The sequence below is a fragment of the Hyaena hyaena genome, unplaced genomic scaffold (genome assembly GCF_003009895.1).
Source record: "Hyaena hyaena isolate Hyena2069 unplaced genomic scaffold, ASM300989v1 scaffold_1183, whole genome shotgun sequence".
In the NCBI taxonomy this organism is placed as follows: Eukaryota; Metazoa; Chordata; class Mammalia; order Carnivora; family Hyaenidae; genus Hyaena; species Hyaena hyaena.
Window position 1 is genome coordinate 107,144 of NW_024081817.1, and position 27,510 is coordinate 134,653.

The following is a 27,510-nucleotide window of genomic DNA, read 5'->3' on the forward strand; positions in this document are numbered from 1 at the left end:
TCCTGGGTTGCAGGGACCGTGGGTGGACCATCACCATTACCACTGAACCTGGCTTGACAAGCTTCACAGGGCTGAGAGGTGGCAGCGTGCAGGTACTGGGATGACTGGAAGGAGCCCTGGGCAACAAGATGGGATGTGGGTTTCATATCTACACTCTCCTGTCGGTGCAGGGAGCTGAGAAAATCAGAACTTGCATATAAAGGGCAGGTGTTCTGATCAGGCACGAACATGTGGATTCGTTGATGTAATTACTGAAAAGTACAGGTGGACAGTACATGTGGAGTAGCTGTCCCCGGTGGGGGGGAAAAACATCATTTTCTGCTTACAATGCTGCAGAAACTTCCTCCCTGGCATGCTTACCCCCTCTCTACCCATGTGCCACGCTGTGCTGGTGTGGTCTTTCTAAAATGCTGATCTCATTATGTCACAGCTTTTTTTTTTTTTTTTAATTTTAAAAGTTTATTTATTTATTTTGAGAGAGAGAGAGCGTGCGTGCGCAAGAGAGCTCATATAAGCAGGGGAGGGACAGAGAGAGAGAGGGAGAGATAGAATCCCAAGCAGGCTTCATGCTGTCAGCACAGAGCCTAACATGGGGCTCAAACTCACGAACCATGAGATCATGACCTGAGCTGAAATCTGAAATCAGACCATTAACTGACTGAGCCTTCTGGGAACCCCTATGTCACGGCTTCTAATTGCCCTGTGGTTCCTCATGTCTCTTAAAGACCAGAGTTGGTTGCTGTTGTTTTGTTTTTTGTTTCTTAGTAAAAAAAAACAAAAACAAAAAACACCCCAAAAAACCGAAACACCAATCCAGATCATCATTACCTTGCTATATAATAAGGCAGATTGCAGTCCTGTGGACCCAAATACACAGATCAGCATCACGTTGTTTTTGACACCAGTAGATCTATAAAGGAGTGCAAATTATAACTGGAAGCTTGCTTGGTGATCTTGGAATTAGAGCAAGGGCACTTAATTCTGCATTTAAAATGTTAAATGACATTAAGCTAAGCTTGCCCAAGGCATCCATCTCCGTAATGGGAGAGCCTTCACAAAGGGAATGCAGAACTTGAAGTACTTTGGCCGGGACCTGTGTCCCCTGGATGGACACTCCTTTTTCTCTCCTTCATTTACTGCCCAGCACCAATTCTGAGTGACACATTCTTTCTTTGGAAAGGTTAGTGTTTTCAGCCAAGCTTGCTCAAGTCTGGGAACCATTCAGATTCCTTAAAAGTGATTTTTACACATCTTTTCTCCAAAACACATTAACTTTATTGTATGAAACTTTATTAGTGATTAGCTTTTTTTCAAAAAGTTTGTTTATTTTGAGAGAGAGTGTGAGTGGGGGAGGGGCAGAGAGAGAGCCAGAGAGAGAGAGAGCCAGAGCCAGAGCCAGAGCCAGAGACAGAGAATGATTGGGAGGGAGAGAATCCCAAGCAGGCTTGCACTGTCAGCACACAACCTCTATCTCTGGAACCCTGAGACCTGAGTGGAGATCAAGAGTCCAAATCTTAACCGACTGAGCTCCTCAGGCACCCCAGGAATTAGCTTTTTGAAAGTAATCTTTGAACCTGATAAGAAATGCAATCAGTACAGAGAAATGTATCATGAAATGTTAGTCTTGTGTTGTGGACTCCAAGCCTCTACACTCTCAGCTTCCAGAAAGTCTCCTCACATACATGAGTGCGTATATATGTCTTTTTTTGTTTCTACACAGAGGAAGGCATATTCTCTCTACCCACTGCTCTGTATGTTGGTGTTTATTTACTTAACACTGTTAAGTAAAGTGTCTTGAAAATGTTTCAGTATCAGCACATGCCCACCGATCTTGTTTTTTTCACAGGGACACAGTAACCCATTGAACAAAAAGGCTGTTCGTTCTGCACCAGCCTCCTTTTGAACAACCTCGTCTACAACTTCTTGTACACATGCATGATTTTATCTATAGGAAAATTCCTAGAATTTGAACTGCAGGGGCACTTGAAAGATGTTTGGGACTTTGATAGATAGTGGCCGAGGTAGTCTTGCAAAGGGAGGGTGCCCTTTCATTCTACAACCCAAACTGGACCCTGTTATTCTACTCCTCAGCCAATACTATTTGTTATCCAACCTTTCGACCTTTGTCAGGTCCTATGCCTGGGCAGTAGTATTCACCATTGTTTTATTTCACAATTCTGTAATCATGATCCAAGTTGGACATCTTTTTACATGTATGTAGGTCCTTTGTATTTCCTTTTCAGTGAACTATGTTTGTCATGTCTCTTAGCTATTTTCTTTTTCTGTTCAGTGGGTGGCCTTCTCAAAACATGGATTCATAATATCTATTTAACAGAAAGAAAATGTATATGTTGAATGATGTCTTGTTTGTCTTCTGATGTTGGTTCCAGTATTTCCTCTTTTTCCTTGGGTAACACAATTAAGTTTTTTTTGTAGTGAAATTCATTATTTCTTTTATGGCTTCTATGTTGTAAGTGGGGCTACAGGATTTCCTCTCTCTGAGAGTACAAAATAACTCCATGTTGTCTTCCACTACTTTCACTACTTTATACTTTTATATTTAAAGCTTTGCTCCATCTGGATTTTCAAAAATGAGGAGAGAGGTAGCAAAGAAAAAATAGTTTCATTATTTTTTCAAGATAGCTGATCAGCCAATCAGGTCTCTTGATGCTGTAGATGATATAATTCTACTGTTCCATCTGAAATTTCAGCTAACAAATTGGGTCATTTGGGGATATACCTTATTTTGTTAGTCAGCCAAGCTATTTTTAATCACTAAAAGTTATATCTCATAAAACTTTATATTATTATATTTTTCTGTTTAAAGTATTAGTCTTGTTCACTAGTCTTTTCTTTCAGAATTTTCAGTAATTTTTGCATGATAATTTTTCCATAGGAATTATAGGAATTGCTTGCCTAGCTCTCCCCATATTACATTGGTGTTTTATATTATTTTTTTTAAGTTTATTTATTTATTTTTAGAGACAATGAGAGCACGCAAGTGGGGGAGGAGAGAGAGAGAGAGACAGAGAGAATCCCAAGGAGGCTCCACACTGTCAGCACAGAGCCTAATGGAGGGCTTGAACTCATGAACTCTGGGATCATGACCTGAGCCGAAATCAAGAATTGGACACTTAACTGCCTATGCCACCCAGGAGCCCCTAGATTGGTGTTTTAGTATATGTGCTGCCGAAGCGAGCACCCTAGATTGGTGTTTTAAATTGGCTCAGTCGGTTAAGCATCTGACTTCGGCTCAGGTCATGATCTCATGGTTTGTGGGTTCGAGTCCCACGTCGGGCTCTGTGCTGACAGCCAGCTCAGAGCCTGGAGCCTGCTTCAGATTCTGTGTCTCCCTCTCCCTCTGTACCTCCCCTGCTCACACTCTATCTTTCTGTCTCAAAAAGATAAATAAACACTAAACAAATTAAATTAAGATAGCTTTATGTTTATATGTTTAAACAAGTCTTAATAAGACTTAAAAGCCCTGCATCCTCAAATTCAAGCCTCATTTCTTGCCTTTCCCTTTCTTCAATGAGCTTTCTTCTCTGGGCTTTCAGTTCCCCTAAGGGATATACTCTTACTTGACTCCCGGGCTTCACACTGGCTGGCCTCTCTGCCTAGGACACCTTTCCCATGCCTTCTGTCTCTGGCTAAATTCCTCTGTCTCCCTGCCCCTGGGCTGTATCCCCACCATGTGCTTTTCCTGGGTTCCTGACCCCAGAACAGGTCACTTTGCAACATCAATGTGTGCCTGAGTACCCTTCCGTACACACGGGTAGAATATAAGCTGTGTGAAGGTGAGGACCACATGGAGCTTGGTCACACCCTTCCCCAGTGCCCAGCATCATGCCTTAGACCCCCACGTGGTACACACACACGTGGATACACACACGCATGTGCTCCTCTACACAGCTATCATTGAGAATTCCAAATAAGAGTATGTGATAGATGTTCTTTGGGCTTTCAACAGGGAAATTTCTAGACATGACTTTTTGAAGTCATCAGGTTAAGATGTTTGTTTAAATACGTAACCTTTATGGAATTAAGTAGCACAGTGTTGGTTCATGAACAGTAAAAAAATAAAATCAGTTCACTGTAGAGACATAGCATAGCTAGCTGGAAAGGAAGGAAGAAAAAGGCAAAGCTTTGGCAAGGGGGGCTTATCCTGTGTCCAATCAGAAGGAAGGACAGCAAAGAGTTTGGGAGGGTGTGGGCAAGTGGATGAGTGGAGATGCATGACAGCCCAGCTCAACACCAGAGGCAAATTCAGGGAAAAAGAATCATTTTAGGGACATCTGATCTCCATCGAACAAATAGGTCTAATGAGAAAGAGTTGTGCCTTTTCTGTTGTGTAATGGCTAATAATGGCCATTCCTGTGGTTCAATTGCACTTATCCCTGTGACTGCATTTGTGGTGGGGGTTCACATACAAAGCGATTCTGGTGTGAGATTGCAGATGTGATTTATCCTTCTTGGAGCGTTGGAAGGTAGAGGCTGTTCATTTTCCTTTCTTTTTAAAAGATTTTTAAAAAATGTTTATTTATTTTTGAGAGAGAGAGCGAGAGAGAGAGAGTAGACAGGGGAGGCACAGAGAAAGAGAGACAGAGAGAGAAGAGACACAGAATCTGAAGCAGGTTCCAGGCTCTCAGCTGTCAGCACAGAGCCTGATACAGGGCTCAGACCCACAAACTGCGAGATCGTGACCCAAGTTGAAGTTGGACGCTTAATGGACTGAGCCACTCAGGTGCCCAGAGCTGTTCATTTTTCTTAAAGAACTGCAGACATCAGGAGTATGAAAAGAGAGAGTGCCAGGTCCATCTGATACCTACACTTTTGTGCCTTTGCAATCAAGGTGCATTGGGCTGATCCTGAGAGCGTTTCATGGGGCTTCTTTTATATTTAGGATAATGAACACTATCAGGCATCTTGAAATTTTGATAGTTGTTTGCAAAACTGATCATAAAACAACTGATAGACATATGAGATTGGGAGGCTCTTAAAAATAGACTGGGGAAGTATATAGGTGAACAGATTGTGTTGAATAATCCAAAAAGATAATTCCCCCTTGAGATAAATATCATCCATTTATTTATGTTTACATGCTGCAGTATGTTCATAATATACATACAAATGAAAATAGTGTAGACTCCATGTGTATTTTGAAAGTTAAATTTTTAAAAAGGAAGGAGCGTTATGGAACCAATACATAATGTTTAACTCTCATGAGAAACGTCTTCATTTTGGTTGAGTCGCTGACTCTCTTAGTAAGCCTGGGTGGCCTTCTGGGATTTGACTTATTAGCCATTTCATTTATTCCTTCCGGAAATGGCTCTCTCACCAATCAAGAATATCTTCTGGTGCATTGAGGGCACTCTTGAGCCTTTGATTTCCCTCAGTCTACCCTAGAATCTGTCTTTGCTCTCCTTTCATTGAATCTTGTATCCGTGTACACCTCAGGGGACCATAGATATCCTGTTGACAGAGTCCTTTTTTCCCAAGGATGGCTGGACTGGAGGTCAGCATTGAACCGTTTGTATGTACATGTGTTGATTGTCTAATCAATTCCTTCATTTATTTAGTCCATTAGTCAGTCAACACATATATTTTGAACATGTCTTCCCCACCAGGCGTTTTTCTGGGTTCTGGGTAATAAGACTTAGGCCAGCTCTTACCATTTATGACTCGTTGAAAGGTACCAGTGGGGGTCCCCAGTCAGGTCACCCCCATCTTTCTCTCTTGAAGCCCTGTGGACAGTCTAGCCTCGATGTCAGAACTCCGTCCACACTGGCACAGACGGCAGCTTTAGACCTTGCCCCCTGCCACACCGTTGTGCCTTGGGGTGAGTCACCCTCAGGAGGGCAGACCTATGGAAAAGGCCTGCGCAGGCTTTGAGAGCAGACTCGGGGTCTTTGGGGAGGGAATTCCAGAATCCTACTGAGTCAACAACGGAAGGTGTACGAGCATCCTGCCACCCTGTAGGCTCACTGCCTCATATGGAGGGAGTTGGGCCAGAGGGACCACCAGAGAGGACCACTAATGTGCTTGGACACAGCCCAGAGCTAAGGGAAAACGCTGGCTGGGGCTCTGCCTTGGGGATGTGACCTCTGCATCAGTGTAGTTTTGGGCTGTTGGGGATGCTCTGGAATAGAGGAGGTGTGGGGCTTATGCCACGGGGGTGTGTAGCGGGGTGGGAAGGCTTTCTAGACAGCTCCTCTCATGGCTGTCTGTGCTCCTTCTCTTCTCAAGCACCAGGCTCCATGTTTCCAGCAAGGACAGCACACAGAAATCCACCCCACAATAAGCATTGTGCTATCACAGACCCAGACAGACCAGGACAGCACAGGTCTGTCCCCAGCAGTTCATGGGGATTGTTACATGTCAGAAACTACCAGTTTCCACCTTTCTCTCTTTCCCATACAGATTTTTAAATTTCCCCTGGAAGGTTTAGATCTCAGTGTAATATTTGAAGAATCAGCTCATTATGGCTGAATTATTATTATTGTAATAATTTTTTAGTGGCACCCTAGGAAGATCCTGGGATTCTGAAAACTGTCTAAAAAGTCCTTTCCTCATTATTTCTTTTTGTGAACTGAAAAATCACTGAATATGTCTATTGCCATGTGTATAGGAGGAAAGGCAAATTATTTTTTCATTTTCTTGAGGCGTTGGTATAGGGGAGGGATGCTGATTGGGAAGCAAGATTGCTTGGTGGGTTGAGACCCCCCCCATCCCCCGCCCCATGAAACTGATCTGCCCCTGCTACATTGGATGACTTACTAAAGCTCTGTGTTTCAGTTTTCCCATCTGTCAAAGGGGACAATAATAGAATCTTTCTCATCAGATTTCTATGAAGCTAAAATGAGCAGACACTTGTAAAATGTTCATACTAGTGCCTAACACATAGTAAGACCTTGGCTGTTAATTTTTATTTGGCATGGCTCTCCTGGATTATATTCTGGAGGAAAGTAGACTCTGTAGGGCTGGGGACGGTAGGAAAATCTATCCTGCGTGTGGCACCCGACAGGCGCTGGGGTCAAGAGGACAGATGTAAAAAGACATTGGTTCCTTTTTGTTTGTTTGCTGTTACTCTCCTACGTGGGACCCACTCAGCTAGCTGATTGGGACATTGACCATTTGTGTGCTGAGCAATCCCTAGTCAGATTTAGCTCAGGTCATGTCCTTTTTTCTGCAATTTTGTTTTGTTCCAGAATCCTGGTCCATTTTATTTGTTAGGCTGTTTATAAGAGGTCCCCTGGAGTCTGGAGGTTATCAGTTAGTTTGTAACTCATTTTTTCTTTTAACTCATTTTTTCTCTCACTCTTTAATTGTAAAGCCTTTAAAAAATGTCTTTTGAAAACTTGCGGTGAAATTCACATAACATGAAATTTACTATCTTAACCAGTTTTTGACAGGTATATTTCAATGGCAAATGTTCATTCACACTGGTTGCTCTGTCCATCTCCAAGACCCTTTTCTTTTGCAAAATGGTCACTCTGTACCCATTAAACAAACGCACTCCCTATCCACCCTCCCCACCAACTCCCCTGCAGCTCTAGGCAACCTCCCTTTTGCTTTTTGGTCTCTTGTGAATTTGACCATTGTAGGCGATCTCAGAAATATCCATACATTTGAACCATGATACTGTCTATGGATTGAAGTTTTTATAAGAGATTTGTTTTGGATTTTTAGATGCACTCACACTTCCTTTCTACAAAATAGTTTCTTTTTATTGCTGCCTTACACAGCCACTTCTGACTGGGATCCCTTTTCAGAAAAGCAGCATCTTTGTAGTTTCACTCCAAAGAAAGTAATCTCTAACCTTCTATAAAAATGACTAAAGGTTAACATGTGAAGTGAAACCAGTGAAGATAAAATTGGAAGTGTTGCTCATATTCTATCGCTCTCCTTACTCCCACAGCCTATAAATATTGGATGAAAAATTGTGCCAAAATCAAAACAGACCTTCACACAGAGATCCTAAAATTTTACCGCTTGAAACATTCTCCTTTCTTGACGTTATGCCTGATGCCATTTTTTTGGTGCCTTCCTTGATCTGTCCTAACGCTGGAGCAGTAATATTAGTTCCAAATAGCATAATTTGACCTGACCGGAGGCCAAGAGCTTTCAGAACTGTGTTCTGTTGTGATTAGTGCTGACTTGAACGCTTCTTAAAATTCTTAAGGCCTGGGCTAATCATTGGAAGTTCTTCTTCACTAGTCATAAATGAAACATTGGTTGGCCTGAAATAACTGGAAAAGAGGAAAATGCATTTTTAAAAATATAAGATAATTTATCCGTTGGATAGGAGTTGCAGGAAGATTTTGTGAACAGTCATTGTGAAACCCAAGAACAACCCGCGGAGGCAATTATTTACTAATTATTTTCTTGAAAGCAACTATATGGTAATTCTGTAAGTCTTGGCCTGTTGGTTCCTAATGGCCACCTAATTTGCAGTGAACGAAATGTTAGAGATGTCACAGTTATTCACCTTATCATCAGTAGTTGAATAACCGGCAATAATTATTTTACATGGTAGGGTCAGTAAGGTAAAAATGAGAGGGAGGGGATAAAGAGTGAAAATAGGGGTCGGGACTCCCAACCAACTCAAATGGTTCACGTGGTTGCTGTAGCTGAGTGCAACATTTGTTCTCAACTTCCTGGCTGTGAAAAGAGAAGCTCATTATTGGTAAAGAGAATGCCTACTAATTCCACAGGAACATAGCTTTGACTGGCACTATGTCCTGAAAGGAATTTCTTTTGCAAAGACAATGAGTGATGTGATTTGCAGCTTTTATGAGAAATGCACCAGTAGATTTCATTTTCTTCTTACTGAGAAAGCCAATGACGGTTGGGGGAATGTGACAAGGATGTAATTCTGCAAGGAGACTAACGTGCCCCCCTCCCCAATTGAATATGCCCCTGCTGTAATTATAAAACCGATACAATGCATGAGCTCAGGCTCCATCCCCAGTACCCTCTGCCGAGCCAAGCTTTGCCAGAAGCTGGATTGCAGATGATTTGAAGTTGTCCCCTCTGACCAGAGCCTGGAAAATTTTAATCTCTGGTACTGGTTAAGGCCAGATCCGTTCTCTTTGGAAACCAGACAAGCAGATGGTGGGGCTGACATCCTTTTACAAAGACGGAGCAGCCTGGCCTACGTGCTCATCCAGGTGGAAGCCACCCTGTCCGTGGATGGAGATGAACTGGGGAAAGACCAGCAGGCAGATCCGAGGTTGCCAGAGAAGCAGCCCTTTGATGGCCCCAGGACCTGGGCAGATGCCCCCGAGACCTTGGAATTCCTCCCACAGAGCACAGCAGAGATGGTTTTAGTCAAGAAGCTGTTAGGGGCAGGTGTGACCAGAAGGCTTCCCAGCCAGAGGCAAAGTCTGCTCAGGCTCCTGGGGTGCCCCCAACACAGAGGAGGATGGCTCCTTGAGGGCTTGCCTGGATGAATTAGCTGTAGAGAGCAGCCCAAGTCCCCTGGTGAGTGGACTCATGTGTCAGGTGGTTCTATATTGGCCAATGTTAGAGGATACCCACCCCCTAAAATTTTTTAGCTTAACTACAACTTAAGCCTCTTTCTTGACAGTTGTTGTCTATTGGATCATATCCATCCTGGGGGGGTCTTCATTTAATATGGTGAATCTATGTCACCATACCTGTTCAGTTACTTGTCATTCCACTTACTGTGGTACATTGCTGTGACTGCTCCAAAGGTCTGAGATCCAATGTGAAATATACATTAGGTATTAAATTAGTTGGAAGGAAAACTGTATATATAGTTTCTCTGTATATATATGGAAAAAACATGTCCATATATGGATATGGGGATTGTATTTACCACTCTACCAAGTATCGCATCCTATGTGGCTATGTTTGTATCAGTTTTAGTTTTTAAGAACAGAGGAAGTTTCTAAAGCTTCTGGAACAGGTAGTGGTAACTCTTTTTAAAAAGTGAGGTATTTTTATTGTGGCCTCTGTGTCATTTTATTTTAAATGTTTATTTTTTTAATGTTTTATTTATTTCTGAGAGAGAAAGAGAGAGACAGCATGAACAGGGGAGGGTCAGAGAGAGAGGGAGACACAGAATCTGAAACAGGCTCCAGGCTCTGAGCTAGCTGTCAGCACAGAGCCTGATGCGGGGCTCGAACCCATGAACCGTGGGATCATGACCTGAGCCGAAGTCGGACGCTTAACTGACTGAGCCCTCCAGGTGCCCCTGTGTCATTTTATTTGATGCAACTCGTAGTAGGGATGTCTGTGCCTGGGGGCGACCTGTCAACGTAGGAGGACAGTTGGAACTCTGACATCTCAGTAGAGATTACAAGCAAGAATTAAGTCAGGTGTCATGAAATCTTTCCATGGGCTAGTGAAAGAGCCGAGATCAGTCGGGAATGTGACCAACTGGACATGTGCCCCAAACCTCCAGGGACAGTGTTACTCAGCTTGTCTTGAGTGCTGCCAGGAAGAAATGCTAGTCCAGTTTGGCAGACTTTCAGTTTTTTTTTTAAGGGAATATGGAAATCTAGAATTTTAAAATGGGATATCTTCCTGTTTTGGAATGTTGGTGGCTAATAAGAAAAAGTAAAAAAAAATAAAGGACCCTGTGTTGATCAGATGTAGACTGGACCACATGCAATTGCTGTGACTTCTGGTCAGTTTATAAGGTTTGCATGGCATGTAATTTGTAGGCTGGTGTCCAATCTGAAGATTGTGTGGAAGGCTATGCTGATAAGCTCAGTATTTTCTGGGGAGAAGATCAGTATATTTTATAGAGAAAGCCAACTTTAAGGTTTTTTTTTTCATAATTGATTGTTCTGGTCATAAATTGTGGTGTGCCTTGTGGCATCCAGCTTGTTGATAGAAGGAGATGAGGAAAATGCTGTGTAAATACTCTGAGAGAAACCCAGACTGTAATTTTTTTCTTTGTAACATTTTGCTGCAGTTTTCTTATAATCTGTGTGCTGAAGGGAGCTGAGACCTGATCAAGTCCAAGTGTTCTCTTCCACAGGCGTGGGCCCTGGACGCAGGGTGAGCTTAAGCTCAGGAGCTGGTTGGTGACCCGGCCACGCCTTGAACCTCAGTCTCCTGCTCATTTTTCCTCGTAACAAGCATTCATTGAAGTCCCTGTATAGGACCTCAGATGCCCTCATGAGGTGGGACATCTTAATTTCCCCAACATCCCGACAAACAAGGCACCTGAGGCATAGGGACCTGACCCAGGTCGTAGGGCTCGTAAGAGGTGAAGCTAGTGAGTTGTGTTTATCCTTCACACCACACCAATTCTTATTTTCCAGGCACTTGAATTATTAAATTCCCTGGGTAGTTGGGCTATTCTAGACAAGTGCAGTTCTGAGAGTTTGGCATTGTGGAAGAATCTGGAGAGTTTTCATGTCCCTCCTGTTACAGCTCTGTGTGCATACAGGGTGAGAGAACATCTTGTAAAAGGTCCTCATTCCTTTCCATGGACTCGTTTTTAGGCCAGGATTATCTGTGAAGCTACAATTTTAAGAAAAGCCTCGTGTAGAAGCTATTTGGTACCCAGAGTGCTGGATTTATATGTCCACAGTCCTAGTGGTGTGGCTTGGTGGCCAGGAGCTCAGAGTCTAGAGGTGGGTAGATTTGGGCTCCAATCCTGTTTTGGCAGCAGCATGACCATGGCAAAGGGACCTGGGATGGTTTTGCCTCAGTTTCCTCTTCTGAAATGTGGAAGCAATCACGGTGCTTTCTTGGTAGCATTGTTGCATTAGGGGCACCCTTAATCTGTGGGTACTCTAGTGCCTGGCGTGTGGCACTCCACCAAAGGGAATTACTGGTGCTTCTTCTATGGCCAAACAGCATACACTCATAGGCCATTTGAATTCAGGTTTGGAGCATGCTTATTTGGCATTCTCTACATTCATGTCTTCACAATCGGGGTGATGCACCCTTTCATAAGAATGGACAAATCTATCAGTCTGTTCTCATAAGAAGAGACTGGTAGAGTCCTATTTGGAGTCTTGCTCTGGTCCATCAGAATATCTTTTTTTTTTTTTTTTTTTACAAATAGTTTATCGTCAAATTAGTTTCCACATAACACCCAGTGCTCATCCCCACAAGTGCCCTCCTCCATGCCCATCCCCTGTCCCCTCTCCATCCATCAGTTCTCAGTTTTTGTCAGCATTCAAGAGTCTCTCATAATATCACTTTTACCTGCTCAGGGATTGATCTTCCAAACTTGCAGCATTTTTGCTGAGAAACAGAAGCTGCCTAGCTGTGAACCCAGGGATTTTTACGGATTCTGTTCCTTACGAAAGAAATTTTAACAGTAGAGAGGATCCCATCAGAGTTGAAGTGCCTCACCCCATAGCTGTAAACCTGGGTGCATATGGGAATCTCATGGGGCAGTTCCAGTTCTACTTTTATTAGCTTCTTTGCTTGCTTTTTTGGTTGTGGTGGAGAGTGGCCAGCATAGCGGGAAGAGACACCATCTGGAAGAGCGGCCATTAGAAATATTCACTGTTGGGGCACCTGGGTGGCTTAGTCGGTTAAGCGTCCGACTTTCGCTTAGGTCATGATCTCGCGGTTCGAGGGTTTGAGCCCTGCGTCGGGCTCTGTGCTGACTGCCAGCTCAGAGCCTGGAGCCTGTTTCAGAGTCTGTGACTCCCTCTCTCTCTGACCCTCCCGTGCTCACACTGTCTCTCTCTCTCTCCTAGAAATAAATAAAACATTTAAAAAAATTAAAAAAAAAGAAATATTCACTGCTGTTGCTATTTCTTTCTGATATGTCGCCAAAGTACAGTTCAGGCAATAAAGTCTAGGCTATAGGGAAATTTCACTTTTGAGCAGTACTGCTGTTAAGCTAATTCACATGAAGGCAAGATGCGTTCAAATCACTCTTGATTCCTTTGGAAGTTACCTGTAGAAATTATCTGATAGGCTGTTCAGGCCAATGTGAAATCTTTTAAAATGGAATAAGTACCCTTTCTGGGAACCTGTAACTCAGAGATGTTTCTGTGAATTTTCTCTAAAATGATCTTTCCTCTCTTCTTTTCCAGAAAGCCTCCCATAAGCTTCTTGTGAAACATTAGGAAAGGAAATTCTTTACCCTCCAGAAAATGTCTTAGTGAAGGTCCTGGGTGTCAAGTTGAGACTGGAGATGCTTTGGTGGGAATACGGAGTTAAATGGCAAACAGCGTAGACTTTGCTTGTGTTTACTTTCTTTATCTTTTGACTTTCTGGTCATTCTTCAAGTCCTGACCTCCATTCAAGCCTCTGCTGACCTGCCCAATCACATCTCGCGGTTCTGTCCACTGTGTCCTCTCGGGATGGGTTCCTGTGCTTGTGCATGGGTCCTTCTCTTACCTGCTCCCCAAATACTGTGGCAGGGAGCCCCATCTCCCAGAAAGCATCGCCTCCTGCAGGGTCAAGAACCACTGGATCTGAAGATTCTTGGAAGCCATTTTGAGTCTCAGCATTCCTGAGCCTGAGGAGTTAGTGGCAAATAATTGTTCATCTTCTGAGGGAAATTAGTTTTTTCATTAAAAAAAAATTAGTTGGTTTTTTAAAAATGCTGATTTATTTTTGAGAGAGAGAGAAAGAGAGAGAGAGAGGAAGAGAGAGAGAGGGAGAGAGAGGAGCAAAGAGAGAGGGAGACACAGAATCCACAGCAGGCTCCAGGCTTGGAGCTGTCAGCACAGAGCCCGATGCAGGGCTCAAACCCATGAACCATGAGATCATGACCTGAGCCAAAGTTGGACACTCAACCAACTGAGCCACCCGGGCGCCCCCAAAATTAGTTGGCTTAAATATGTTGTATGCTTGCAATCTAAATTTGCTTCTACATTGGACCAATTTTGCTTTCAAAATTGTGGTTCTCTGCCCTCCTCAGTTGTTGTCTTTACTTTCTTTATTTTCTACATGGTTGTTTCTTGTTATCAGTAAGGTCTTTCCACTGGGATAATAAAAACTCCAAGTGGAGGACCCAGGGATATGTTTTATTGCTTTAAGTCTGCAATATCCCAAAAGCTTCAGCTGTGTGGAGAGGCGGTGACATGAATAAGACCCGTCCCTCTAAGGAGTTTAACTGTCAGTGGGGAGTCAAGTAGGTTAAGAGAAAAATGTAATTGTGGGTACAAAGAGATTCTTCATTCTAATTCTTAATTACAAAGTTAAGAAGTACAATAAATGCTAAAAAAAAATTCTTGCCAACTGTTTAAATAAAAATGCTCTGATTGGGAAGAAAAAGCCTTTTGGTGTTGACCAGGTATCAAGCAGTATTCCAGATACTGTAGGACCCCACAATACATTTGGGTGAATTGAGAAGCCCCTTGAATATGTGATTCAGCTTTTAGGGTGATAGATAGTGATTCTGACATATAGCAAACATGAAAAGCAACAATTAAAACAATCCTCATAATATGAAGTCCTGTATGTAGATGCGAGAAAGAAGGAAGGCGTATTTGAACAAAACAGGGGTGAAGGCCAACGGTGGTTCTAGACAGATCGCTGATGGAGGGGTGGGCCACGGGGGCTGGGAGGCCGAGGAGGTAAATGGAGAAATTCTTAAGGAGTACCAAATTGAAGAACTCCAAACCCACTCAGTCCCTTTGTTACCATCCAAAGGCTGAGGACTTGCCTAAAAGAAAATGAAGGCAGGGTCTAAAGGTTCGGGTGGCAGAAGGTTAGTTTTCCACGAAGCACCAGAGCTCTGCTGAACTCACATGATATTCCTTCGATGCTGGGACATGGGCTCAGTGGGGGATGCCTTAATGCCTTAAAATCCCTTGGGCCTATGCTTTCCAGAACAGTGGGCAGAGGTCAGAGGAGTTAGCAGTTGTCTGGGAGAGAAAGCTCCTGAGAAAGGCGGGGTCTGCTTCACTGCGTCACGGAAGGGAACCCTTTATGGTGATGGGCTTTATTAAGCCAAGTTTGACTCAATCAAGGGTCCTCAGAGGTTCACGGCCCTTTGACTGGAGAGATGGGAAAGCCTGGCCTGCAAGGCACCTCTCCTGGTTGTGTGCTCCGGCCGGCGCTGTCTCTCTCCTTCCTAACCCTGGGCTGATCTCCCCAGCTGCTGCTTTTCTGACCCATCCAGTGAGTTGGGAGAGCTCAGAAGGCTTGGTGTGGCCAGTGTCCTGCTTGAGACACATGGAGATCACCAGTAGGGGGCAGCCCAATGTCCTCCTTAATCTGCTGGCTGCCATCCAGGGCTCTGGGGCCAGGAACAGAAGGCTTTCAGACCGTTGGCCTTTTCTGTGGTCCAGGGAACCAGGAATTTGAGCCCAAGTACATTTGACCACCTGGTAACCCTGAAGCCCCGGGCTCCAGCTTCCCTTAGTCATTTCACGTGTATGGCTTTCTCCGTCTTTATCTTTTCCTTCCTTCCTCCCTCCCTTCCTTCTTTCTGTTTTCTTCATCAATTTAAAAATATGTATATATATATATATATATATATATATATATATATATATGTAAGTATATCTATATACTTTCTGTTTTCTTCAATTTAAAAATATGTATATATATGTATATCTATAAATATATTTCAAAAAATACACAATGACATAAAAACACTTTGTAACAGATATCCTTGACTGTGAGCATTATGTGGTGTTGTTCCTTGTGTATTTTTTAAAAGTTTACATAAATTGCTATATATTTTATATACATATCGATGTGCAATTTTGCTTATTTTGTTTGCCTTCTCAGTGTGAATATCTCTTTCTTCTCAAATACAAAGATCTGGTCCAATCCAACTCTAAACCTTATTTTTTTGTTTCTTCTAAAAATTTTTTTTAAAAGTTTTGGGGTATCTGGGTGGCTAGGTCAGTTAAACATCCAGCACTTGATTTTGGCTCAGGTCATGATTTCATGGTTCACGAGTTTGAGCCCTGAATCAGGCTCTGTGCTGTGTGAAGCCTACTTGGGATTCTTTCTCTCTCCCTCCTTCTCTGTGCCTCCCCTGCTTGTGCACACACTCTCTGTCTCTCAAAATAAATAAACTTAAAATTAAAAAAAAAAATAATTCCAGTATAGTCAACAAACAGTGTAATATGTTGTGATTCGACACTTCGTATATCACCCGGTGCTCATCACAAGTGCCCTCCTTAATCTCCATCACTTGTTTCCCCCATCCTCCCCTCCCCTCCCCACACCTCCCCTCTGGTTGTTTTCTGTTTATCAGTTGATGGACACTTGGCTTGTTTCTCACTTTGAATTCTGAGTATATGACAGTGAATGAATGTTCTTGTAAATGTCTGTGTGTGTGGATATGTGAGAATTCCTTTCAGGAAAATACCTGGAAATAGGATTACTGGGTTGTAAAGTGTGCTGATGTATCATTTTCCAGAATAAATTGCTCTTCAAAGTGGTTGTACCAATTTGTACTCCCTCCAACAGTGTAAGAGAAATGCCTGAAATCCTCAGAAATGCTTTATATTGTCAGACTTGAAACTGTCCATTTAGTGGGAGAGGAGTGGTATGTCCTTGTTTTGATTTGCACTCTTTTTGGGGGAGCAGTCTTCCATCTGTTTCTTGGCCACTGAGGTTTCCTCTCTGTGAATTGTTTGTTATTACCTGTACTGGTTCCCATTCTAACCCTGTGATTCCTCACAGCGAGGAAGCTCACGAGAGTTTCTTGAGGGGTAGAGCTGATGAGCAGTATATAGCCAGCGGCTCTGATAACTTACAAAGGGCAGTTGTTGGCATCTGGTAGGCACTTACCCACCTTTTAATATAGCTCACCTGTTGGTTTTTCCATTTTGACCAGGGGAAATATTCAAGATTTATCCAAAGCATTCCTGCCTCCTACAGTGGAAGAGTATTCTCTAATGACCAGTTTTTATAATTTCACATAGTACTTTTGATGATTTTCAGCAGAATCTCCTGTCTGGTCTTAGATCTAAGAACTGTTATGCTTTGCTTAATGTCTGATGTATTTTCATCTCATGAACACTGTGAATTTACCACTGATGATATTTATTTCCTTTTCTTTCTTTTATTGAGTGTTGGTGACTGGAAAGCTTAGAGTCACTTTTCTAACAAGCCCTTTTCTAACAAGCATATGCATTTTGAACCTAATTCCTATCTCTGTTGATACCTCCACCCTTGTTTTTTCCTCCCCCTTTTATACCTTCCATTCTAATTTATGCTAGCTTATTGTGTTTTATTGACTACAACTAGGGAGTTTATCAATTAAAAATCTGATGAAAAATGAAATAAGAAAACAAAGGCCATCAATAACTAAAAGAAAAGTTAAAGATAAATGCTTTGTGCCACAGATGTTGACTAAGTACCTTTTGAGTGTTAGGCCCCTATCATCAGCATGAAGGATACAGTGATTATGATCCCTCCAAGAGAGATGAAGAACTCAAAGATGATTTCAGAACAGTGACAACACCATGGTAGCTCAGGTATAAGGCAGGAACAAGCTTCTCTGGAAGTCCTGGCTGTGACCACGAAGAAAACCTGGCCCATGTTATTTGTCCTTTTTGCTGCCAGTTGCATGAAAGAAGTATTAATATTTAGGGGTCTCTGGAATAAAGTTTTATTGGGAGATACTTTAGAAGAGGGGAGTCACTATGGTCTCTATTGAAAATGTTAGTGGAATAATTTAAATAATCAAAATTGTGATGATTTTGAAGCATTTCATAAAAAATCTAGATGTTCAAAGTTCTTTGAGGATTAGGTTGGAGTCTGAAAAGGGATTCCTCTCAGTGTAGTAGAACAAGAGAAGGTAATGAGTCCTTCCTGCACATCTATTAAGTGCCAGGCCCTGGATATCAGGGAAAGCCAAGATCTTTGAGCAGCTGATGACTTTCTATCTCGGAGGTTGCTTTTTTTTGTGAAACAGGGGACAATGTTAATGTGGGTCCTTTGAAATTATTTTTCTTTGGTTTGATTTTTGTTCTCTCAGAGTATTCGTGTGTTTTTTTTTACTTTATTTCTAAGATTGGGTGCCCCAACTCTTACCATATATCTTGACACCCACTTTTCCTTCTTTGGACTGTGTAGAAGCAACCTATAGATGCTATATCTTCTCCTGCATAGGTCAGTATGTTTTTCATTTTACCTCATGTTGGTAAGAGCAAGACTACATATTTGTTTTCAGTGTCTTGATGGAATATGTGACATATCTTAACTTTTTTTGAAAAAGAAAGGGGAAGATATATATTCTGTCATAGCTTCCTGTAGTGTATTTGGAACTCCAGTTCCAAATAGTATTGCCCATCTATTTGTCTGTCCATCCATTCATATATCCATTTAACCATCTAGCTACCCTTTACCCTTTGAATACCTACCTTGTGCAAGGTACTTTGTTATATGCTGTGGTGCATATTAAGAATTATAGAACAGGATCCAGCTGTCTTCAAAAAGGTTGTGGCCTAAGAAAATATTCAGACAACTGTAGCACAAGGAAATTCCACAGTGGTAGTTTTAGTAATTTTAAGTTTGTATTATAAGAGATTTTATTGGTTGCAAGTGACAGAAATTCAGATCAAATTCCTGTTAATGACGTCTAACCTCAGAGATGTCTGGATCCAAAGGCACAAGTGTCATTTTTCAGGGTCCTCTCTCTTATTATATCTCGGAGTTCTTTTTTTTTAAAAAAATATTTATTTATTTTGAGAAAGAGTGCAAATTGAGTGAGTCAGGGAGGGGCAGAGAGAGGGGTGGAGAGAAAGAATCACAACAGTCTCCATGCTCAGCATGGAGCCTGATGCAGGGATTTGATCTCATGACCATGAAATTGTGACCTAAGCTGAAATCAAGAGTCGGTTGCTTAACCTACGGAGTCACCCAGATGTCCCTCATAGCTCTTCCTTCTGTGTGCTGACTTCATTGTTGGACATTCTCTTGCCTTGTGGCAGAAAAATTTCTCATGGAGGCCCTGGGCCTATACAATGTTTCAACTATTATCCCAGGGAAAGAGTCTCTCTCTGTCCTGGCATTCATTTATTCAATTCTAAGGAAAATTCCCATTGGTCTGCTTGAGTTCACAGGCACATCTATAAGCAATCATTATGTCCAAGGGGATAGAATTCTTTGTCCTGCCAGTCACCAGTTTACTCCTGAATTTGAGGGTCTGGTGGGTGGGGAAGAGGAGCGTTCCTACAGAGAGTGTCCCAGGGCCACATGGGCTTTATGAAATGTAGTTCCCAAAAGGAGACATTGGTATTGCTACTGACAGAGGCAGACAAACAGGATCCTGGGCCAGGAAAAGAGAGAGTGGGGAGAAAGGAGGAGGGAGAGAAAGGGGAGGAGAATCTGCTTCAGTGTTTTAAGGAAGTAAAAAGGAGTAACTGGTTCTCTTGGCATATGGGGAAAGATGGGATTTGTCTTGCATGTGATGATGCCAGCATCCCGGTGGCTGTCACCAATAAGGATGAAACACCTTTGAGAGGCAACAGACGCAGATCCAAGTTATTTTCACCTCTCTACACAGGGGATACCTTGAAAGGGGAGGCAGACTGAACTTGTTAGTTGAAAGAGTGACACATGATTAAGAAAAAATGCAACTTGGTGAATCTGTCTTTGACTTTGAAACCCGAGCAGTCATGGTTTCTTCTCAGTCACATTCAGTTTTTCGCCTTTTGCTGTATTTTAAGAAAAAAGGTGGGGCTATGGTGGGTGGAGAGGGGTCACCATCTTGGTGAGGTAGCATGGAGGTTACCCATTCTTTCATATACTGTCTGTATTTTGAGTGACTGGTTTTCACTCTCTGCTCTTTTTGCAGTTATATTGCCAATCAGAAGAGGTTAGAAATCATCAACGAAGATGATGTTGAAGCTTACACAGGACTGAAAAACCTGTGAGTACTCAGGACTCGTGTACCTTATCTCAGAACTTTTTCTCATGCTGTGTTGTAGTTAGGTGGGCATCTACCTGTTCATTCTAATGTATGTGCAACTGTGTGTTTTCTTAGGACCATTGTGGATTCTGGATTAAAATTTGTGGCTCATAAAGCATTTCTGAAAAACAGCAACCTACACCACATGTAAGTAAAGGTTGATGCTTTTGCTTCCCAGGACCCAATGTATTCAATATACTTTCCCTCTGTTTTCTTCTTTTCCAACTGTAAACTTCCTGTTTTAAAAGTTAGCATAGGTGTGACAATAGCTTAGAAATGTTAGCTTTGAGTTTTGAGTAGCTCCAGGGGGGTACTTAGAACAGCCTATGTATTCTCTTTCATGGATTTCTGGGTCAATTCCATCTTGGACAGAGCCATAGGCCAAGAGCAGAGTCTGATATGAAGACCTGTGTCCGGGTACAGGGTCCTTGATTCTTTCCCTTGGAATCATTACATGTTCCCTGGAAGACATCACACTGGTGGCATTGAAAGAAACAGATTTGGATGTGGCCTTTTTAGGGAACTAAAAATTATCAGAGCCCCCACCCCCACCCATGGAGATCCTCTTTTGAAAGTTCATTTTCTTAAAGCTGTCTGTCGTGATTGGTAAAAGTAGAGAAAAATCAATCATGGGACATGCCAAAGGTTCAGATCATTGCAAAATAGCAAGTACTTCCATTGAAGTCATGCTGATGCTTTGTCAGCTGAGGTCAGATGGAAATGTGGACAGTGGGAGCTCTCAGGTGGTGTGCTGCTAAGTCCTCTTAGGTGGTGGCACGCGTCCATAAGGCATCGATGGCCTTCCTGAGAGGTTTCTTCAATATTTTTCTTGTTTTCAAGTTTATTTATTTATTAACTTGGAAGGAGGAGAAGGGGGAAGGAGAATGAGCGGAGAAGGGGCAGAGAGAGACAGGGAGAAAGAGAGAGAATCCCAAGCAGGGATGAGGGGCTCAATCTCATGAACTGTGAGATCATGATCTGAGCTGAAGTAAGAGTCGGACGCTTAAGTGACTAAGCCACCCAGGTGCCCAGAGAGGTTTCTTCATTAAACAGAGGATCAGCCACCCCTAAGCTCAGATTGGCGCTCTCTGTGCCTTGAGTGTTCAGGGCAACGTCTGCTGGAGGAATTTGTTGGATGGCATTCGTCGGTCTTTTTGTGCTTTGCAAATTCTCTGGGACCATGCTTTTGTGTCTCATCACCTACAGCTTACCTACGGGACCCTCTCCTGCACCACCTCACTTAGTTTTTCTGACAATCGGTAGGGAAGATCTTTTTGCTTGTCATTTCATAGACATAAAATCAGACTGAGGACGTTCTAGGATTTGCTCTGGTCCACAGATGGAAAGTGAAAGAATTATAACTCTGGGGCTCACCCTTGGCCATGCTCTTACAACAAGAGCACAGGAAATAAAATTTCTACCATCCGTATAATTAGAGAATCAGCCCTTTTTATACTATTTGTCTTCTTTCTTTCCTTGGGCAGAACAGTTCCCTACCTGATTTCCATGCCAGTTACAAAAGAAATCATTCTTTAGCAGCAGATTGCCTGGACACTCCATGGAGATTTGTGGGTTTTATGAAAAATGTTAATTGCATAAAGCCAGTATCGTGACTTCTTATTTCTTGGGTGGCGTTAATAATGAAGTCGATTTGAAAATAAAGTCTGTAGAATTAAGACATACAGCATTTGGCAAAAATGTGGTACAACTCCAAGGAACTGGTTTAACACATTTCATTTAAATGCCTTTCTGGCATCGTCTCTGTGGTTGGGTTGCCTGCACAAATCTGATGTCTGCATAGGTCTTGAGAGCATAAATAAGAGAGAAGTTGGGTAGAAACACAAGTCAAAATGCTCTAAAGCCATCACTTAACTGTTATTAATGACCTCAAGTTAAGTTCTGGTATTTCATCACAGCTGGATGACTCCCTCAACCACGTTTTATTGGCTGTTTTACCCCATCACTTCCCCTAATGATGTGACTTGTACTATGGGCTATGGCTAATGATAGTTTTAGTAATAAGCTTATTTATTTATGAGAGAACTTAATCATAAGAGGGCTTACTCTGCCTCTTCTACTTTCTCTACTGGCCTGTTGCATGCCATTTATATGAAAACCAAAGCCACTTGTTGTATGTTACAGGTGATATATGGTAGAATAATTTTCATGGCATTCTACATGCTGAAAACAGCTTCTATAAAACCAGTTACCTATCCCTGTTTCCCAAAGAGGTCCTTTGAGAATGAAAAACCAAAGAGATGGACATATCCTATACAGTTTCTTTAAAATACAGTAGCTGGGAAGCCAAGTCATTGGTCAAGCTGCAAAAATTCTGTTGACATTTGCAGGCATGGTCAAATATTAAGACAGAATGAAGTTAGACAATGTTCAGACATTCAGTAATGCCAGTAAGTTTCAGATACAGTGTTCATGGATGAGAGAGGCTTCTACTCACCAAAATATTAAATTGAATTAAGTAGTTGGCTATGAGAACGGCAGGGAGGGAGGAGGATGCAAATGAGGCATCTGCCTTTGCAGACCTTGGTCCCAACCTCTGCTTATGACTGAGGACTTGGGCGCTGGCTTGTTTCATCTGATTTTCTGCAATTACTTTGAATATCACCTTGGGTACCAGAATGAAATGTGTACTAGAAGCTGTTTCTCTGTACTACAGGGATATACTGATTCTGAGTCTCCCCAACAATATAAAAATGTGCACAAGAGCAGTCTATTTGACTCGGGTTTTAGGGAGGCTCAGATTGGATCCTGTCTCACCACCCCTCCCTCTGCCCTGGGCACATTCAGCATCACGTGGTGACTGTCCCTAGCCTCTATGACCAGTCGCTGAGTTTACTTCTTGGTTCCTTTAATTCCTCCCCGGCCTCTGAGAACCCAGGGGTTGTGAGAAAAGCCAGTATGTGTATTTTCCAGAGACTTTGCCGAGGTGCTAATTAGTTCCTTTGCAAAGTTCTGTCATCAAACAGTAAGAGGATTGTTGATTTTTTCCGTCCCCTCCTCCTCTTCTTTGGCTTTTGCCTCAATAATAAGTATGGTTCATAAAACTCATCTTGTTCTTTGGCGTATGACCCCACTCTGGGCTGTGCTGCTGGCAGCCCGACAGGGCCAGCTGCTCCCGGTGCTGTCTTTGTAGCTGACCGAGACCTTGACCATAGTGTCCTCTTTCTCTGCTCCCCCCTCTCCTGGTTCTTCTTGGGAGGAAGAGTCATGGTTTTTTGTTTGCTTGTTTTATTGTTTTCTTTTGTTTTTTGTTTTTGTTTGTTTTTCCTTTGGAGGGTAGGGCTTTCTGAAGATGGAAACATTTGTGCCTCAAAGACTGGTGAGAACATAGGCAGACTGGCTTTTCAATGTACGATACTCCAGTGGAACTCATTCTTGAATCACGTTCCAAAAGAAAAGAGAAAAAGATGTATGTGGGCACATTTTACAACTTCCCGGTGGATTATTTTTTTCACGTGGGTGAGCACTTTACACGCAGTATAAAGACGGAAGAAGTAAGCATAGGAAGAAGAGGGAACCCTGTGTAGGTAGGGGTTTTGATGAGTGGAAATCTCAATATAGAATGAAGTCGGGAGAGGACACACCATTCTCGAATCAGGAAACCCTGAAGCAGTGTTTTCCGTATTACATCAATTGACCAACCTTGGCTCATACTTTAGATCCTGGGTTAGATCCCTTCTCTGAACGTGGCCGGTCAGACATAGCCGATGTCTGGTCAACCGATTATTTTGTTGGGCTGACACAATAATCTAGCTTCAGGTAAAGGGCCGGGACAACTGTCCACCCTCAGGTCCCTGTTCTTACCTCTCAGCCCAGTATCAGGAAACATGATGTGTTGCTAGAATAGTGTCAGATGAGATCTAAAATTTCCCTTGTTTTGTGATTTTTTTTTTTGTTACTGTCCTTATCTTGGGATTACCGGGTTATTTAGAAATCATGTGTAAACAATCTGCAGAGTTTATCAATCAGCAGAGTTTATCAATCAATCAGAGTTTATCAGTGTGTATTCTTTCTTGCAAGGATGTGTTAAATTCAGCTAATATTCAGAGTTTTATATATCTTGTAATTTCAAAATATTCACGATGCTGTTTAATTTTAAAGTATCTTTTCCCCTAGTGAGTGTTGTGGTTTTAAATCAAATTAAGTTTATTCCTCCTATTAATCATTCAACAGGTCAGAGATCTCTAGGAAGTGTATAACTTGGCTCTGAATCAGCATATAAAAAATAAACTTTTTGTTAAGAAAGAGATTAAAAGTAGACATTTTGGAAATTATGCCCCCTCTTCCGCTCCCCTATGAACAAGAATTGTAGGAGAGGCAGGAAAATTTAAATTGTCATTCCAGATGGAAGAAAGAGATTATGGTCGAAATAAAGCATGCGCCATGGTCAAACGAAATTGTATTTTGAAAAAAAAAACAAAAAACAAATTCTACTTGCATCCTTTATTCTTGAGCTGTAACGTTTTAAATTCACATTGAACATTTTTGGTTTCTTCCAGCAATTTTACCCGAAATAAACTTACAAGCTTGTCTAGGAAACATTTCCGTCACCTTGATTTGTCTGAACTGTAAGTAACGATTCTTGTGTGTCATTTGGTAACAGTTTCAGGGGAAAGAGTAATTAAGTATTTTTTTTTTAATGAGTGATGCTGCAGATGTATTTTTATATCAAAATTCTTGAAAAAAAAAAAAGATTTCTCAGGTTTGGGCCACTCGTGCTTTTACTCCCTCATAAAAAAACATGATTCAGTCACAGATTAACCCAGCAGCCTCAACAGTAAGATATCATTTACAATGAGTTTAAATGTTTTTACATAAAGGTTTGTTTTCTAATGGAGGGAAAACAGAAAAAGATGGCAGGGGGATGCTTTGTGTCATTGTGGTGACATGTTTGGCTCCTGTTAGGTCCAGGACCTAATGGAAAGCAAACCCATCCAAGGAAGAAATAGCCACGGGCACAACACTCTCCAGTTTATATCCGCCAACCGCAGTGCCGGCTGGTGCTTAGTGAACATTGGAGGAGAGGTCGTCCTTCGCCCCCCTGCTCGTTCTTGTGACATTCCCTTCCAGGTCTGCTACTGAGCTCAGTATATACCCTTATTCTCTAATTTACTTTGCTGTAAAATTTGAGGAGAAAGATTGCAATGTGTTGATGCCTACTAGTCAGCATTTCCAGGTGTGATCAATTCTTGTGTTATCACCACGAGGCGCGTATGAACTGTTGACATCCCTATGGGGAAGTTGCCCAGAGAACCCAGAAGCAGGGACTCTGTGTGTCAGAGATGGGGGGGCAGGATGGACGAGGCCTTCGAATCCCAGGCAGTCGCTTTTGTTCAAACTGTATATTGCCTGGGTGGTAGGGTTTGCCCTACTCACAAGGACAACATGCAGAGAGAAGATGCTGTTAGGGGAGAGACAAGTCAGTGGATTATAAGGAGGGTTGCCTGGGGCCCCCTGTCGATGATCATTTTGGAATAACTGAGTTTGCAGAGTTGAAGTGGTAAGCTTTCTCACACGGGAATAGGCCCGTAAAATTTAAGGAAGATGTGAAATAGAGTGAGATGCTCAGTGGGAACATTTTGAGCATCGCTATAGGAAATTTCCTTGACGGTCAAAAATCAGAGTACTGATTTCAAATTCACACGTTTTTGTTTTCTCCCTGCAGCATATTTTTTTTTTAAATGTTTTATTTATTTCTAGCAGAGAGAGAGAGAGAGAGAGCACGTGAGCAGGGGAGGGTCAGAGAGAGGGAGTCACAGACTGAAACAGGCTCCAGGCTCTGAGCTGGCAGTCAGCACAGAGCCCGACGCAGGGCTCGAACCCACGAACCGCGAGATCATGACCTAAGCGAAAGTCGGACACTTAACCGACTAAGCCACCCAGGCGCCCCTCCCTGCAGCATATTTAATCAGTTCTCTCAACAAATGTTACTTGTGGGCCTGGTTGCATATGGGACTGGGGATGTAAGGAGAAGTTACTGGGATTCTGCTCTCTCGTGGGATACCTAGACACCAAAGCAAATGAGTATAATGTGCTCTAACAGTCTTTGGAAGAGGGGATCGCACGGGGACTGAAGAAGGGAACCCCAGCTGTCTGCCAGGGTTGTGTGGTCATTGATCATTGCGATAGTTACAGCTGATGATCCTTTGCTTCTCTAGTCCTTCTGTGGATTTAATAGTGCCTTCTTTTTTGAAAGATTCTTTAGTTTTTCATGTACTTCGAGTGACAAGAAACCTCTTAGATTAGTTGGAGTTTAAGCATTGTGCATGTCTTCCCCGTTGTATTCTATCTCCAGTAGCATCAAATCATATTTTGGTGATGGAAGGATACTTGGAGGCGATCAAGTGGACACAAATTAAATGAGTCTGCCATGACCACATTTTCCCCAAAGAAACTCCTGGAAGAGTCTCTAGGGATCCCTGAGATTCTTAGAACCCAACCAGAAAACCACAGGAGTAAGTGATGCTGCAAAGCCCAGGTCCTGTCCTCAAGGAAATCTTAAGTATTGTGGTTAATGCCAGGCAGAGCCTATGTAATGATTGTAAATGGCCTCATTTGAAGGCTCATTACCATAAATGGAATTCATCTTAAATAGGCCACTGAGTATTATAAATAAGCATTTAAAGATTTTTTTTCTTGTGGTTTTTATTTTCCTCTTGACTGCTTCCTCTGTTACCAATCGTAGGCCACGGGAGGCCAGGCAGCTTGGCTGACTGGTGGCTTTCTCTTTGCAGACTGTCCCACAGTGGGCTGAGTAGCTCAGTCTGGAGCTCACTTGCCCTTGCTCTCAGAAACCCTGAACTTGGTGTATGTGCATATGTGTGTGTGTGTGTGTGTGTGTGTGAAGGAGGTTTAAGAGTTCCCTTCCAGGCTCTTGGTCATTTACTCCAACTTTCTTGCATTGGTTCGGCTGACCTGTGGTTGCATCGTGCAGAAAGCTGGGGGTGCCACCCTCCCGGCTCTCACATTTTAATCTTAGCTTTGTATTTACAGCCTCATTGTAAAGTAAGATGAAGTTGCTGTGCTCCCCTCTGTAGTTTGAACTCATTAAATGATAACATTCAAATCTCTATCCGGGTCACAAGTAAATGTGTTAGCATTCCTGGCGACTGTTAACTATTGGCATTTTCACTTAAGATCTTACTTACTTGTTAATTGCCATGATGAATTTGTTATGGCATCTTATTTTCCCCCATCCTATAAGATGGCCATCCCTATCCTACATTATAGTTCTTTCTGTCCCTGCCTTGTTTCCCTATTACTCTGAAAGGTCTTGCATTACTTTGAGTCCTTTAGAATCTACAGGGGTGTTTGCACCTGGCAGAAGACCAGTAAGTATTAGATAAATGAATGAATAAGTATTGTGAAATTATAAAGGTGGGTATGACTTCCAAATATGGTGGGCCAGAAAGAATTCATAATGTTGTAGTGCTTCGTAAACACTTGTATAGATAAAACAAGAAAAGAGAAGCCTGATCTGGTTTCATTTTTGTTCTGCGTAGGATCCTGGTGGGCAATCCATTTACATGCTCCTGTGACATTATGTGGATCAAGACTCTTCAGGAGACTAAATCCAGCCCAGAAACTCAGGATTTGTACTGCCTAAATGAAAGCGGCAAGAATATTCCCCTGGCAAACCTGCAGATACCCAATTGTGGTAA

General features: G+C 42.4%; 1 protein-coding gene across 3 annotated transcripts in view; it reads left to right on the forward strand.

The window, feature by feature from the left end:
- The window catches only part of NTRK2 (neurotrophic receptor tyrosine kinase 2), a 138,559-nt gene that overhangs the window by 10,446 nt on the left and 100,603 nt on the right, over window positions 1–27,510 (forward strand). For all 3 annotated transcript variants that reach the window (XM_039222730.1, XM_039222732.1, XM_039222731.1), the window contains 4 exons: window positions 19,718–19,792; window positions 19,907–19,978; window positions 24,349–24,417; window positions 27,352–27,506. In XM_039222730.1, the coding sequence (XP_039078661.1) occupies window positions 19,718–19,792; window positions 19,907–19,978; window positions 24,349–24,417; window positions 27,352–27,506 (371 nt within the window). The remainder of the gene's footprint in view (window positions 1–19,717; window positions 19,793–19,906; window positions 19,979–24,348; window positions 24,418–27,351; window positions 27,507–27,510) is intronic.